This window comes from Hylaeus volcanicus, chromosome 3, assembly GCF_026283585.1.
Source record: "Hylaeus volcanicus isolate JK05 chromosome 3, UHH_iyHylVolc1.0_haploid, whole genome shotgun sequence".
NCBI lineage: Eukaryota > Metazoa > Arthropoda > Insecta > Hymenoptera > Colletidae > Hylaeus > Hylaeus volcanicus.
Genome location: NC_071978.1, coordinates 21,900,634 through 21,916,411, shown reverse-complemented (window position 1 = coordinate 21,916,411; position 15,778 = coordinate 21,900,634). Strand labels below are relative to the sequence as shown.

Genomic DNA, 15,778 nt, shown 5'->3' with positions numbered 1-15,778 from the left:
AATGAGCGTAAGGACTACGAAAGGCGGAGAGCGGTTTGCAATGCTGACGATGAAAAAACACGAGACTGAAAAATCACACCGGACCATAAACAAATTAAAATGCGTTGAATCCGCGTAATGTAAACAACGTAATACGACTTATGAAACGAAACAAAGGTTTTCATTAGTTTTGTCAACAAATGTACACCTCTCTCCCCTGCATATACTACATTTCTATCGTACTTGTAAGCTGTGATTGAAATCCTATCTTTTAACTTGTAATCACTGGCTTACAAACTGTTATTTAACGATTTTATGTATACGTATATATAAAATCGTCGTAAGTATGACGTTTCTATAGATACATGTACATAAAAAGAAAACCGTCTCATAAAACTGCTTTAAATAGAACTGAAAAAGACATTGAAAGTGCGGGGAAATCTGTTTCTGTAAATATGTGTTGTGCCTGTGCACTTAGAAAAACAAGAGAAGAGTAATACTTGAATGTCTTGTATGTTTTCATTTTGATTTATGCAATTTTGGTTATAACCTTTACCTTTCAAGCTTGTTTTGTCTTCTTTTTCTACGTATGTTTCAGACAAATTGTTCCCAAAATTTCAGGTTATATTAACATGCAGTAAATAGAAGAAATACAAAAAAACTTTGATTTTCAAGTCTTTTATTCTGTTGTCTGATATATATTTCGCTACACAATATCCATAAAAAAAAGTACTATGTCATTTGTTCTAAAACTGCTTTTTAAATATATTTTACAATTATCTCAGTCTTTGCAAATACACAAGTAAAATGAAAATTTTTTGTAGAAACACAATATTTGAAAAAAAAAAGAAAGAAACAAATACAGAGAAGAAAGTTACAGATTTTCACTATATAGTTCTTATACAAGATTTCTCCTTTTATTTGCCAGATCTATGCAGACCTTTGTTGCAGAAAATTAATTTAATATAAAATTGTATAAAAATACCAATTGAATTGAAATTAACAGTTTAATACTATATATTATTTGAATTCTTTCTAGAAACTATTGCATTTAAATAATAAATATAAAAGTACAAAAGTAATCAGTTAATAAAAAATTATAGTAGCTAAATTTCATTTGTTATGTTTTCATCTCTACTTGTGTTTGCATTTATATCTTCTGTTATATCATGGGACATTTTTAAAACTGTATCAATGGTAATTAATTCCCTATGTTCTTGTAATTTTTTAAACAAAAACGGGTTTCTTAGTTTGTCATTGGAAACAGCAATTAAATTTACTATAAGTTTTTTCATTAAGTTAATTTTTTGCAATAGTATCTTTGTCTTTTCCTTTTGCCTAAAGAACAAAAATTGAACAAAAAAAAAGTAAAATTGTAATTAATAAATTGTTACATGTTTACACTTACCGAGCTATTTCAGGATTTGTCTCTTGTAATTGTTTGCTGAGCATTTCCTCTTGGGTCTTTAAGAACTTCTTGTATTCAAGTATCGTATTCTGACATTCAATTTTCAAGTTCAATTGCTTTTGTAATGCATCTTGCATGGTTGTTTGTGAAAATATAATTTTGTCATTAAGACTAAATAGTTGACACAGGAAGTCATAAATTTTACTAAAATAATATTAATACTGTTCAATTAAACAGTTTCAGTATTTTCAAGTCCTTTGTTTTGACATTTGAATAAACTGTTGCTCAAGTCATTTTTTGATTCTTAACTCTGTAACTTCTTACTTTTGCATATCACTATCACCTTCCTTGCCTGTTAGAATGGCTTGAATAGCTTCCGTGTGAAGTATAAATTTAATCACTTTAGCGGTTATTAGTGTATTTGCTGTTTCTTCATGTAAACATGTTATTATACTTTCTGTACCTTCTTCTGGTTCATCCCTTGTTTCTAGAACAATATCATCTAAAAATTATGTTTATGAAAAAAAAAATAGTATGTTTAATTTAGTAGTTTTATAACATACGTAATTCATAATGAGCTTTGAGTGTAATTAATCTGGCATTTAAGAATTTGAGCAATTCTCGCATATTTCTGATTCTCTCCTCTACGGGTGTGTAATCATCTAAGGAGACAGCTCCGATAGGAAAATCCGAAACACTTTTTTTCAATCGTTTGATGGCATTTGCTAAATTTCGAAATTCTGACATTTTGGGGATGTTTATAATATTCTGTTTGACAAATGTAGATGTCAACTACGCTTTGTCTTCTCAATGATTTCGATATCACTGTTAAAATTAACTTTATTTATTTAAAACGATCGGTAGATTTCACATGACACTATTTCGCTAAACCTACAAACACTATATCATCACGAATACAATTCACGTCATAAGAACATAATTTTTGCATTAGAAAGGATAAAATAAATGAATTAAAAGTTACAGTATCTAAATATTCTTTCATAATACGTTTTTCGAAAATTATGTGCCGGTAAAGGAAGGTTATGTCAAGGAGTATGTAACTACAAGATAGTCTTTATAACGGCATCGAAAAAGTTTCTAGACTTACATGATTGGTTACTCGTATAGTAACTTTTGTAATACGATAAGGCAGGTACCTAACTAGTTACATTGCTTTGGTGAGTTTTCATGAATTCGCTGATATAGTAAAACGCATTACATGAAAATATTTAGTAACTTTTTTGCAATTAACGTCTGTATATTACAATTTACGTTTCAGGCCCGAAGGCCCTATTCTATTTGTTACAATTTCTGATTAACGGCCTGCATATTCATAGATGTCAAATACATAGAAATAGAACATATAACCATATGCAAGACGCATCTATTATATTATCCATTCAATTTAAACATAGATTGCAAGTAAATGGAATTACTGCTGATTGTATTAATCATACATTATTCATATAATGCATGTTTCTCATACTTTGATTGTCTATATATTAGACGATACACCATTGGTCAGCACAGCAATGTCAACACAGCGGACCAATGGGATACTGTTTTGCGAAGCAGTATTATTTATATCCACTCTATCTTTAAAGTTGAACGGATTATTGATATTTAATCAAAAATACTAAATTATAACTTGAATGTGATTATACTACGTTTAGATTTAAGATAGCGTTAATTCACTACTGTATTGGCATGGCCAACTCACTGCATATATGTTATCTGTCTAATCGTACAATATATCAATAATATAAGTAGTCTAAGCCTATATTAATAAGTATAATATAAAATTTAAATGTTTTCTATGTGTTTACGTATATAATAATGTAATAATAATGTAATTCGTATGGAATGTGTTTCTAGGTAAAAGATGGAAAATCTGTTCAATGGTTTTAGATAGTGCTCAACGCTAAGAAATTATTTCTCTAATGAATTCTTGTTTCACTTTTGAAATTCGTTTGATACTATGCATTTTTATTGTTTAAAATTTATCATATTATAAAATAGTGGCACGTAATTGTACTACATCAGTAGATTTCCTTGTTACATGCAGTGGGTAATATACTTCGGCCGAATAGTCGATAAGTAGTATGGCATTCACGCACTAGAGAGCGCCTCGAATTATATTGAAGCTCGCGCATTTCTTCAGTTGAGTAATTAGATTGTGTGCTTGCTGTAGGAGCATCACTCTTCATTATTAGCTGTCAAAAAATTAGCATTTCTGCTACCGAAAAAGTTCAGTTTCGTTGGCACAGTGGAAACTTAGATTTTGTTTACAAACGCGAAAAGAGCTTCAAGAACAGGTTGGTTTCTTTTATTTCTGTTTGAATCCGTTTACGATTGCACGTATGCATACAAATATGAAGGTAAATTAATCATTAAATGTACGATGTATAACATATCTGTATTAGACATGGCATATATTATAAGTCGTTTCTATAAATGGGCTTAATATGGTGGAATATTCGGTCTTAATTTTCCAAGTCACAAGACCTGACTCGACTCATTTTTCTCTTAAAATTTCTGGTCGTCATGACTTGACGGAATCGTTTGCTTCGAGCTTACGGTCTGCACGTCAAGAAAATTAATGGCTTGCTATTTAAATGAAGGGTCTTGAACTGAGAAAGATACAGACCAATCTCGTAATCAATTAATTAAGAATATTAATATAAAGATACAAGTAAAAGATAGAATAAGCGAAAAGGGGAAAGCAAGAAAACGCCTACAGTTTCGATTACTTGATTCACGTACATCGAGCCACAAAAAAGCTGTGCGTTTTGTGAAATGCATACATAATCATACTCGTCTTTATCTGAAAGTTGAAAGTACTCTTATAGTAAAGGTCGTCAGAAGTATCCAGACTAAGGTCTTGAAAGTCCAATTCTTGTTTTTATTAAAACAAAAAGTATAAGGTTTCAAAATACCCGCTTTGAGCGATTCTTTTTGGCGGGCTTTAGTTGCTCTAGTTGTATAGAGTGTAGAGGGCGCTTTTCGGGGTCATTATTAGAGATGGCGTGAGTGAACTGCTACTTTTGAATCACTCGTGATTCAATCACGTTCATTCTCAATCACGATGATTTTTCACAGTGATTCGTGATTCTTCGTGATCGCTTCTAATTGGTTGAAAACATTCTTTTCACTTTTCATGAATTACGTTGTTCTTAGGTTATATATGTATTATAATATGGTCTAAAAGCAATGTTAATATAATTTTAATACAATTTAAATTTGGCTCATTTGTAGTTTCTTGAATTTCCGCTAAGGGGAACTCCGAGTTGACCTCAGCGACAGTTGCGGGAAAAGTAGGAAACTCAGGGATAACGATAGAATGGGCGATACAAAAATTGCAGGAGAGACGAGGACAGGACGATTAGGCTAACATGATTTTTTTCCAGGATATTGAAGCAAAGAATTTTGAATATATTCGTTACACTTTGGCGGATGCGACTCCAAGGCCTGATTTTGCAATTTCGGCCTTAAAACTTTATAAGCAATAAAATGAAGATAGCAAACATACTTTTATTGCTTATAAAGTTTTAAGGCCGAAATTGCAAAATCAGGCCTTGGAGTCGCATCCGCCAAAGTGTAACGAATATATTCAAAATTCTTTGCTTCAATATCCTGGAAAAAAAATCATGCTAGCCTAATCGTCCTGTCCTCGTCTCTTCTGAAATTTTTGTATCCCCCTCTCTGTCCTTATCCCGGAGTTTTCTACTTTTCCCGCAACTGTCGCTGAAGTCAACTCGGAGTTTGGCTCTGGGTCCTGCGCACCCGCTTCTGAAACGCCATTTTTCGGATCACGGTTGTGATCGAAGTTTAATCACGACTGCGATCGTGATTGTGTGATCACCGTGAAATATCATTGTTAGTGATTTTTCACGCCATCCCTGGTCATTATGCCTACAGGCGGTATACGCATATCGATCATCGATCAATCTTGGCTTGTAAACGCGCCATCACCAGTGCGCATGCGCATGCGCGAGAATTTCCCGCCATTTCACTTGGCGGTAATTTTAAATTCGTGCTTATTCAGCTGTAAGAGTTTAGCCTGGACACGTCTGAAACACATTACTCGTTTCTTTTTACGTGTACTCTTTCAAAGTACTTGTGATTAACCGTGTTGTGGATACATGTTTAACCGTATAAACCCTCTCAGTGTGATATTATCGAATAAGGTAAATGGAAAACTATTATCGACCACAATCGTATCAATTGTATCTCGTGAGTACATAAACGCGTACCGCGACAAAATTGTCGAGTTTCAAGCGCCGTTGCGAATTGTACGGTACAATACAGATCGTCCAACACATACAGACTAGTAAAAGCAATAGTAGTTGTGATGTATTGCTCGTCGTTATAATAACCCTTTCGATGGGAACGGAAGTTCGTCTTAACTTCCGTCTGCCAGGAAACTGTACCCTTTGAATTGATTCAAAAGCTTGATTAGCACGTTGATTGCTGCAGGAAGACGCGCGCGTGTGTGTATGCGCGAAAGTGTGTACGTGTGTATTTATGTGCCTCGCACGAGAATACAAGATGGTCGGTCTTTGGGCCATTGGAGAGACACGAGTGACCATATCTACTCGACAAATTGCTTTCATTTCGAATCGATGATACCGCGGTATCAGTTCGAGTCTAATTGGAAACATTGGACCACCAATTCGTTTACACGTTCTGTGGAACGAGGCCATTCTGTACTCGTTGATTTCGTAGCCGCTGTTTGAGTTAAAAATGTTTTACTTAAATATTAACTGAACGGATAGAGGGGTTGGAACATCATTGCTCAATATTGTGCTTAAAAAAATATGATTTCAACGAAGACAGTTTTTAGACGAACAGTTTTTTACGAGGCGTCAAGCTTATTTTTCTACCGCGAGTAAGTAAACCGGATTATATTTTTTTATTCGAATCAAGCGTCCAGATTGCGCAGGGTTAGCCACTTTCAATAGGGTTCTCTGTTCATTGTAGATTCCTAACGTCGAGCAGTGTTAATTAAGACTCGGCAGAAATGTGACGAAATTAGAAAATTCGACACAACTGTTCTTCATTGAAATTAATAGTGATTCCTTTGACGACGTTACGATCGATTGGTCGCGAATACAAATTTAATGAAAATGTCGAAGGATCACCAATTTTGGTCGCCAAGCTTATGGTGGTTTTACGATATTGTATAACCGTTTATTTTAATTAAAACCGTTAACGCCGCATTCGTGTCGCAATTACAGAAATCGCAGCTAGATTCAGGGCGCAATCTTTGCTCGCGAAAGCTTCGCGTAACGCTCGTATTTTTCGTTGCAGCTTTAAATTGCGTTATCCCTGCTCCTGACTCAACTCGCGATTGTCTCGTTTCTCTTTTTTTTTTTCTCCCCATCACCCGGTGTAATTTGTATCTCGTGTTTATCTTTTAAATTACTCGCTCGCGCGTAACTCACGTAGCCGCCCGTGATTATTATTACGACGTACCCGTATTTTCGTTGGGATCGAGGAAAAATGATCAGATAAAAGTTCTGCGCGATACTTGCCCTCGAAATCCGTCCCCTAAAATCCTGGACTCGACGTAATTAAAGCGTTCGTTCAGGATTTCTTCACGACACGCTGAAACGATATAAATGGAGCAAGGTGGATGGTAAACTTAATGCTTCGAAGTCTAAGTATTTTTTTTTTTTTTTTTTTTTGTAATTTAACTCACATGGATCGTAGTTTAGACGTAAATTAAATGACTCCAAGACAATTGAAATCAAATATATTAATATTAGATCGTTTCCTTTTATTTGTAGTTTAAGGATTTGAAAAGAAGAATATATGGTGTTCTTTAGAAAAAGGTGATTGCATTCTTCTGAAATGGAAGAGGGCTATTTTTGCAGGTTTCCTTTTGCATTAATAAATTCTTCGTCTGACGTCGATGAACTTTTTTCGTAGAACCACCAGAGCCAGCTGAAATATCGTTGCGACCGATTCCGTGACTCACCCGGTATTAACCTTATTCCTCGGCGAAGTTTAGACGATTTTTCAATCACGGTCGCTGACTCCGTCGAAGGGATTGGAATTATTGCTTACGAGAACAAATTGATGCAAGTATCGACAAGCAGATAATAAATTGAGCAAAGTTAAGTTAAATTTTAACAAGTAAAAAATTAACGTGATCGTGTTCTCGCTTGCATATAGATGTATTGTTCGCTGTATTAATGTTACTGAGACGGTAACAGATTAGATTGAATCTGTACTGTTTAAATTATCCTGTAAGAGTCAAGAATTAATGTTTACACGTATTATTTAAATGGTTGGAACGATGATATTCAATGATATGTACCTTTGTTGCGCGATTATTTCGTTGCTCAGTTACACCAGTATTCGACAATCTATATGTAGGTATATTTGACGGTCAATCAATGTGAAAGATATATATGTATATGTACTTTGATGTGTGATATCTGATATATGTATGTAACAAATATATACATTTATGGTGATCTCATGTAGTCTAATAAAATTAATACTGTCGATTGTTCATATTCCTTTCCTCGTTTTCCAGCATGCTGATGTGAAAATGCTCAACATCTTCGAGAACAATACGTCCGCTAAGTTTCAGGATCCATTATCCAAGGCTCGTTTAATCCCTGATCCTACGTATGTTCCTTCATGTATTTAATTCATTTAGTTTTGAATTATAAGTAACTCCAAATGGTTTTTCGTTAGTTCTGAAGAAGGAGACAATAGCACACTGGAACTGCAAGGTTTTCGAGCTCACGTCGGAGGAGACCACTTTTAATCACGCGAAACAGGTGAGAAATTAAAAGGGAGATTACAAACATCAACAATTCTGAGATGATTCCAAAATGGATCTTTGTGAAGCTATCCAGTATTGTTTATCTCTCGCGATCCTTGATTCCATTTCTCACTTGTTTTAATTCAGGGCGATAGTCGAGAAGATTAGGTACGATATAGTAGCGAGTCGATTAATCTTGCGCCCTTTTCTTGACATTAATTCACCGCAAAACAGTGGCCCCGCGATCCTCTTTTAGATAGACGTTAGCGGTACCGCTCGCTCTTTGCGATCGCAACAAATAATCCCCGAAACAAGGTAATCATGGAAGGGCCTGTAGCTACAAATGATCCACGGATACGTGTGTTCTTGTCGAAGTTTCCCCAACAATTTGCGTGGTCGGGCGCGCTTCGTGCTGCGACGACAATAGATTTCGTTCCACGGAGCGCGGAGTCCGCGTATCAGTTTCCAATAAAAATCCCACTTCAATCTGTTCATATAATGGCGGCCGCTGTTGTTCTGTGAATCGAACGGCAGCTTTTGATGACGTTCTCGAAACACTTGTAGCTTTCGACACTCCTTTCTTCTCAACTAGAGTTGGAAAAATGACGCCACGTTAGGAGAGAGAAATCCAGGACAATGGGACCAGTATTTAAAAATTCGATGATTTAAAATTGAATAAATAATCGTGGTATTATATTGTTTTCAAGTATGTGGTATAGTCATAAGTTGAGGTATTCAATCGGTAAATTATTAATATAATATTAATTGTCGTCTTTTGTATCCTCGTCAACGTTAACGTTCAGTTTCATCGATCTTCAATTCTTTACAATCTGCAGGAACAATTCCTTCATTTAACCGTCCGTTAGCGTTCTATCTCGAATATTCGTTATTCATTTTGTGTAAATTTCTGTCCATCGGATGGAGAAAGATATCCATCGATCGGGGCGAGTCGCGCTTTTTGATGTTTCACTTATTCCCCACGGCGAAACTTGATTGCGATGATCCGTTAACGCAGCAGTTTGCTAGCAATCGCGAAGAGCCAAGTGCTGATGAGTTAATCATGTACGATTTACAGAAATTGGAATGCCACAAAGTGGCTCGGCCATTGCGTATACCATGAGTATTCGAGGATGATTTTCAGTGATGCTCACGAGACGAGACGAGACGTGATTTCTACGATCTCGATCTTGATCTCGAAAAATCTGGATATCGATCTCGAATGTTGCAAGTAATCTCGATTTCGAATCACATCTCGAAATCGAGACGAGATCGAGATTTATCTCGTCTCATGCGCATCACTAAGGCGTTCTTTAAGATCTTTCCGTACAAGCCAGGATAATTTCATATTTTAATGTGGAACAGTAGGGTTTGCAAAATTTAGCGAAATATGGACTATGTAAAAACCCCTACTCATACTTATTGATCTTGTTTATCATCCTTCAAGTGTTTGCGGATAATACTTGTTTTTATTTTTCATTTAATTCCCTCATCAATTCGCGATTGCCAAACAAGATTTATTTGTTATTATTTACAGACTTTATTGACTTCATCGTGATATTTCATGTAAATGTAAATATACATGGATATATTAAAAGCTACGCTTCAATATCACGATATCGATAGTATTGGAATTCTTCGAAAGACGTGTTAGTTTTTCCTCGTCCGTTCTTCTTCTGCGTGAAAACATAATCGAAAAAAAGAAATATACATGTCGAATAGAGTAACCTCCTCCTTTTCGAAGTCGGTTAAAAATACGATGGGGTCGACGATATACATAGACCGACGAAACTACAAGTCGATTGTGTGCTCTATTGCTATTTAATTTGCGCCTATGGCCGCGCCAACAGCGCGGGATAACAGTTCCCACCGCTCTTTGATGGCGCACGAGGTCACTTGTTGTCGATTATCGAGCTCACCTTTACCTCTGACATTTGAAAACCGTGGCTGAAATCCTGGAAAACAATTCCCCGCGCGAAATCGAATTTCCATCTCGATTTAACGTATTTCGCATCGGTCTCGTTTAACGTACGGTCCCCGTTCGACGATTATCAACACGGTTATAATATTCCCCGATTATATCGTGCTGGAATTAATAAGAAATGTTTATACAATCCGGAAACAGGAACGGAATGCAATTTAATTAAAGGGGGGCGGAGAGGGAATCGTTATTCGATCAAATTTTTCACCTAGAACGTTTATACATATAAAATCATCCCACGCCTCTTCTTCGTTATAGGATTCGCGATTAAAAATCAGGTAAACGCGAATTATTTCCACTGTCTACTCGCTGACCATTGCTATTTCCCTTGTTTTATCCTTTTTTATCGAGTAACGCCGGACAACGGCGAAGTATTATTTGAATCTCTCGTTTCAATCTGCCTCGGTAGCGTAATTACTGGCTTCGTTTCTTCCATACGCGGTAGCGTAACAGCCAAAAACAACGAGCCTCATCGAAACGGCAATTTGAAATAGAATCACCCTTTCAGCGCTTGAACCAAATCGTAACGAGAATTTTGCAGGACGTACTATTACTGGACCTTCCTCCAAGTGGTCGAAGTTAAAGATTATTCAAAACACTGATTGATAATAAAATTCTAGCAGAACTTCATTTATACCTGAAAATGTATACAACAATAATTCTTACAGAAATAACGATTCGTCTGATCTCAAATGTAATTACATGTAACCTTTCAACAATTACAGATACAAAGAGAAAGCCACATAGCGCAAAGGTTCCGAAGCATCAAACAAGATGGAATACGCAACAATTTATCCGCTCCAGTTCATCCCGGTGCCACCAGTCGAGCTTTCGTCGCCGCGTCCTCAAAGGACGACATAATCAAGCGCGGTAGTCGAATCGACGCGTTAATGAATCGAGGTCAGGAACTGCGCGCTCGTCTCCAACTACCAAACTAATTCAGAATAATAGAGAAAAATGAGAAGATAGGACAGTAATAATTTCAGGCCAGCGGAACACCAAGTTCCCAGAAGAGCGGCTAATCGTCGCCGTATTCTCGCCGCGCTATTTAATTTGCGTTCGCAGCGACGAGGGACGGCGTAAGGTTACACGAGGTTCCCTCGCTCTTTGAGGTCGTCGCTTGATGGACGCTGGACGACGCTGGGGGGCCGAGGGGGTGGCGGTGATCCCCGACGGTGTTACGCGGTGGATACTGCACGGAACACGGCCATCGCAGGACGAGGGGGTAGGGAGCACGCTGGACAAGGACGCGAAGAGGGAGGAGTTGTACCTGGATAACGGGAGCAGAGGGATGAGAGCTCTGGAGGGTTCCCTGGCGCGCTGGCTGAGCTGCGGTCGGTGGTTCTCGTAACCTCGCGGATATACGCGTACTTAGATACCTCCCTCTGTGTGCGTGCGTGCGGCTCCGTGGTTCGTGGCCGTCTCACCCTCGGCGCAGGACGTCTGAGACCGCGAGTCGAGGGGTTGGCGATACTGGCCGAGGACGTACGAACGCGAACGACCCGCGAATCACCGCGGGAACCTGTCGCGCGCGGAACCGAACGCTACCAGTCTCTCACTGGCGCCCGACGCGGTGAGTGCTCGAGAGACAGGATCACGCGCAATTGTGCGGGATCGCGTTACACATTGGGACGAGTAGTCGTTACACACGGGAATCTAGACGCATAGAGAGCAGCATAGTAGAAGGTAGAGTCGCGCGGGGGCCAGGAACCGGACGGTGGACGATCCGTCCTCGAGGTTCTACCCCGAAATCGGTGTCATGATCGAGGGAGGTCTGAAGAGTGGACGGTGCGCAAGGATGGGGCCACTGCTCGTCGATCTTCGCCACGTGGCTCGGAACCTGTCTCTCTGGATCGTCGTCCTCTTCATCCTACGCCGTGAGTACATGCTTTATAACACATTTGCACGTGTCTACGAAGATGAATTCCGGAGGTTGGATAGGGATGCGAAGGTACAGAGGTGTCGCGTTGTCTCGCGACGGGCAGATAGTGTTTGCGAAAGCGCGACGCGTTCTTGTTCAAAGGTGGAGGAGGATTTTGCTATAAGAGCGGAAGCGTGACTAGTAAGAACGATCAGTTGGAGGGAGTTTGAAGACACCGTTTCGAATCGCTGACTCAAGTGTGAGGCACTTTTCTTATCCGATTGTTTCATCGGTTTCATTGAGACTTTGTTTGTTTCATTTGAACTATGTAGATACGTTTTACTTTATTTTTATTCTGATCCTACGTGACACGATACCTTTGTTTTGTACAAACTTTTAAGTAGGCTTCAAATTCTTCATCTCTTCGCTTAATCTTTATACACATTTCCAAGTACAGCTATCGAGCAATAAAGTCGGAAATTTATTACAACATAGAGGTTTCCCTTGCCATTGAAATTCAGCAGTGAAATGGTTACAGTCCCAGCGTTCACAAAGCATCCCTTAACTGGTCCAGAATTGTTAGCACCCTGCACACGAGGGTGCTGTACGTTAAGATGTTATCGTCTGGGTGCTTTGTAGCTTACGCGAGATCTCTGTGTTTGTTGCGCCAACTATAAACTCGATGCTTTAGTTCGCGCTAATCTTGCTTTTCTCATTGGATTAAGAATCGAAGAGGGGATGAAAGTTCTTGCGAGAGAGACTTCCGTAACAGGCAAACTCGTCCACCTTTGATCCCGAACGAGGTAAAACTGCGCAAAAAGCTAACGAACTCGGTAAGAGAATTCGTGACTCGGGTCCAGATAGATTTCGCCAAGTTCGAAGGAACGAGAGGTGGGTTTGGAGAACGCTAGCATTGTTATTTTTGCGGCTCGTTAAACTGTCCCATTCGTAGAGCAATCGCGATTACCCAACCTTCAATTTACTCGAACGAGGAAACAGTTGCAAACAAGAGGGTAATATCGGTTAGCCAAAACCGTTAAGAGACTCTAAGATAGTCTTCTATAGAAATTAATTCCAAAGAAATCAATGCAAGCCCCGACTCCTCCTTTTATACAATATATCTGGACATCTTAAAGATTAAGAAAATATTTATTCGGTTGTGCATATGTTTCTTAAAAATGGTCGTGTTTCTGGTTTATTAAGGTGTCATTTTTAAGCCGTCACGATAGACAAGAAAAAATGATTTCTACTCGAGTAGCCGTTCGACCAGAGCACTGCACATGACAAAAATAATCGTTGGGATTATAAGTAACCGTGGCGAGACCCGTCGGAAAATATCGCCGATAAAACGAACTCCGCAATATTTTCTTTCGGCGTTGTTACGCGCGACGAAACGCACGATACCGTGGACGTGGTTTATCGCGTGGCTCTCCTAAAATTTAAACTGCCGCCGCCACACCGAATCGTCGTTGGATTTATAGCGAGGCGTGCAACTTATAGCCCGACTGTATCGCGAATGTTCGAGGCGGATAGTTAGAACAGGGTGGACGAAGGAGGATAACAACGCGTAGAAGTTTAATGCTCGACGATCAATGAAAATCCTCGTGGCCACCTTAGAGTCACTCCAGTCGTCGTTGATCGGCTTTTCTTCTTACCCTGCTTCGGTTTCCGTTACCTCCCTTTGAGCAGGTTCGCCATGTTTGAAGCTCGTTGGAAAGCCTCTGCTGTGATTCACGGGAGGCGCGATAAATTTCCGGCGACTTTAATGCATACTAAACTAAATTCTCTATAAAAAAAGACAAACGGCGGGGAAACTTTCATGCAGTGCGGCTTGGAAGTTTTGTTGGTTTTTGCAGACGTTATAATTTTGGGTCAGGGTGCGCAAATTGTGAACGTAGTTCTATGGTGCAATGTTTGTGGAATCAGAAATGGTTTTAGGCATGGTTTTGTTGCTTTAGAGTTTGTTTAGAAAATAGTAGACTATAGATTAAATCTTAGAATTCTTGCTTATGGATCACTCAGTCGTAAATTGTTCACCTCCCCCGATCGACGTACGGTATCATGGTGAAATTGAAGTATAACGTAGTCCATGGAAAATTATATAATGTTTAAGTCATCGTTTCGCTGCATTCCAATTGATTTGAAACGTGTTTTTCAGTTCGTAAAATGAAAAGCAGAATCTCATTTTGTGAAATTCGAGATAAAATAACATTCAGAAACAGGAAACAAAATATATAAAATAAGGTTACAGGTAGAGTGAACGTTTTATAATTGACATCATACGCTGTTCGCAGCCTGTGTGCTGGTAATCCACCCACACGCACGGCTGACCATACCACCCTCGCACTGTTATTTGAATGAAGTCTACAAACGAAATGAGCAGGTCTCAATGGCGCCATTTATGCCTCTGAAGGAGCCTCACTGACCACCCTGATATTAATTTAACCAACGAGTATACTAGGAACTTTTAATTCGGTATAATGAAACGTTTTAACGCGAATATAACCTGTTTTCATCCCCCATTCACCCATTATCGAGCAAGGAAATGTACTCTGCTACACTTCCAAGACCATTTTCACACAATTCACACAAAATAATGACTAAACTAAACATGGTTCCAAACGTTTCGTCTCATTATTTGCCAAGGAAGAAGGATCGTTAACCCTTGTCTCGTTTTCTCGCACATTTCAACAAATCTCGATACCTTAAATGCATCGAATGCGCTGTCTGGAATGCGATCCGCCACGTCCTGTAAATTGCCAGGCAGAATTCACCACGTATTTACGTTTAGCATCTTCTTCCACTCGACTTTGATCGAGGTAAGAGCTTCTCACAGTTCGTCGAAGTAACCCATCTATTTCTTCTGGAAAAGTAGATTTCACGCATGTTGACTCCACTTCGTTAGCTAGTAATTCTCGATCGTGGCATGCTCACCCTCGATAATATTCTCTGGCGTCAGGAAACAGTGTACACAGCTAATGCCGATAGCAGCCTTGTCGATCTCCTGCCAATGAAGTCCCATTTCCCTTCTGTCAGGTCTGTATATCCGCGACAGGGCGCTGGATCCGAGTTATCCTGGTGCATCGAATTGGCTAACTTCGAATTAACCACTTACCATGCAGAATTTCGCGATTGAATTGCATTATCTAATTCTTGTTATTGTAATTACTCGGGCTAAAGGAGAAGAACCTTGGGGAAAGATTTTTCAGAGCTGAGACTTTACAGAAATAATAGGTGGTTTGTCGTTAATATTGCGAGGATTTTGATGTCAAAAAAACATTTAATGAAAGAAGTAAGACACGTGTGAGCTCACGGCAGTTTAATAAAACCTCAATCAATAACAATCACTAACCAAGTCACTAACGATTAATATAATATCTGTGCATACCATTCGAGAGTATCAAAGCCTTAAAGGTTCCAACCTATCAGATTCAAAGACACTCTAAACTCCTTGCAGACACTCTATTATACTTCTTCTAGTGCCATCCAGTGGACACACGGATAGTAATATCCAACCCTCCCTTATCTCCACCCTCTAAAGTCCCGTTTAACTCTGTTTTCCAACAGCGTTAAGGATCTTTCCTCCTGGGTTCTTATCTCCTGACTCCATACTCACCCTCCTCAAGGGTTTCAGAGTTTAAGCCACTGACAGATCTCATGCCTGGCTCATGCACGCGAACGCATGAACATGCGTCCTCGTACCTCGTTCGACTGCATCGCGAAGTTAGTCTGCAGCAAGAGACGTGGGGGACCCTCGAGTGTGAAGTTAACTTC

The 15,778-nt window shown here is 38.9% G+C and overlaps 2 protein-coding genes across 9 annotated transcripts in view; one reads left to right on the top strand and one right to left on the bottom strand.

Annotated features, from left to right (window-relative positions):
• Positions 1-2,477, bottom strand: part of LOC128873815 (uncharacterized) — a 36,770-nt gene extending 34,293 nt beyond the window's left edge. The window contains exons 1-4 of one of the 2 annotated variants that reach the window (XM_054117699.1): positions 1,951-2,469; positions 1,712-1,874; positions 1,388-1,591; positions 114-1,317 (exon numbers count right to left, since the gene is read on the bottom strand). In XM_054117699.1, the coding sequence (XP_053973674.1) occupies positions 1,086-1,317; positions 1,388-1,591; positions 1,712-1,874; positions 1,951-2,134 (783 nt within the window). In that variant the 5' untranslated portion in view covers positions 2,135-2,469 and the 3' untranslated portion in view covers positions 114-1,085. Of the gene's footprint in view, positions 1-113; positions 1,318-1,387; positions 1,592-1,711; positions 1,875-1,950 lie in introns of those variants that run through there. The other variant, XM_054117700.1, reaches the window with a different exon arrangement.
• A 9,228-nt stretch (positions 2,478-11,705) lies between these two features.
• LOC128873224 (cell adhesion molecule Dscam2-like) overlaps positions 11,706-15,778 on the top strand; it is a 209,999-nt gene continuing 205,926 nt past the window's right edge. For 4 of the 7 annotated variants that reach the window (XM_054116625.1, XM_054116623.1, XM_054116626.1 and 1 more), the window contains exon 1: positions 11,708-12,020. In XM_054116625.1, the coding sequence (XP_053972600.1) occupies positions 11,903-12,020 (118 nt within the window). In that variant the 5' untranslated portion in view covers positions 11,708-11,902. Of the gene's footprint in view, positions 12,021-15,778 lie in introns of all 7 variants that reach the window. The other 3 variants (XM_054116629.1, XM_054116627.1, XM_054116628.1) reach the window with 1 other exon arrangement.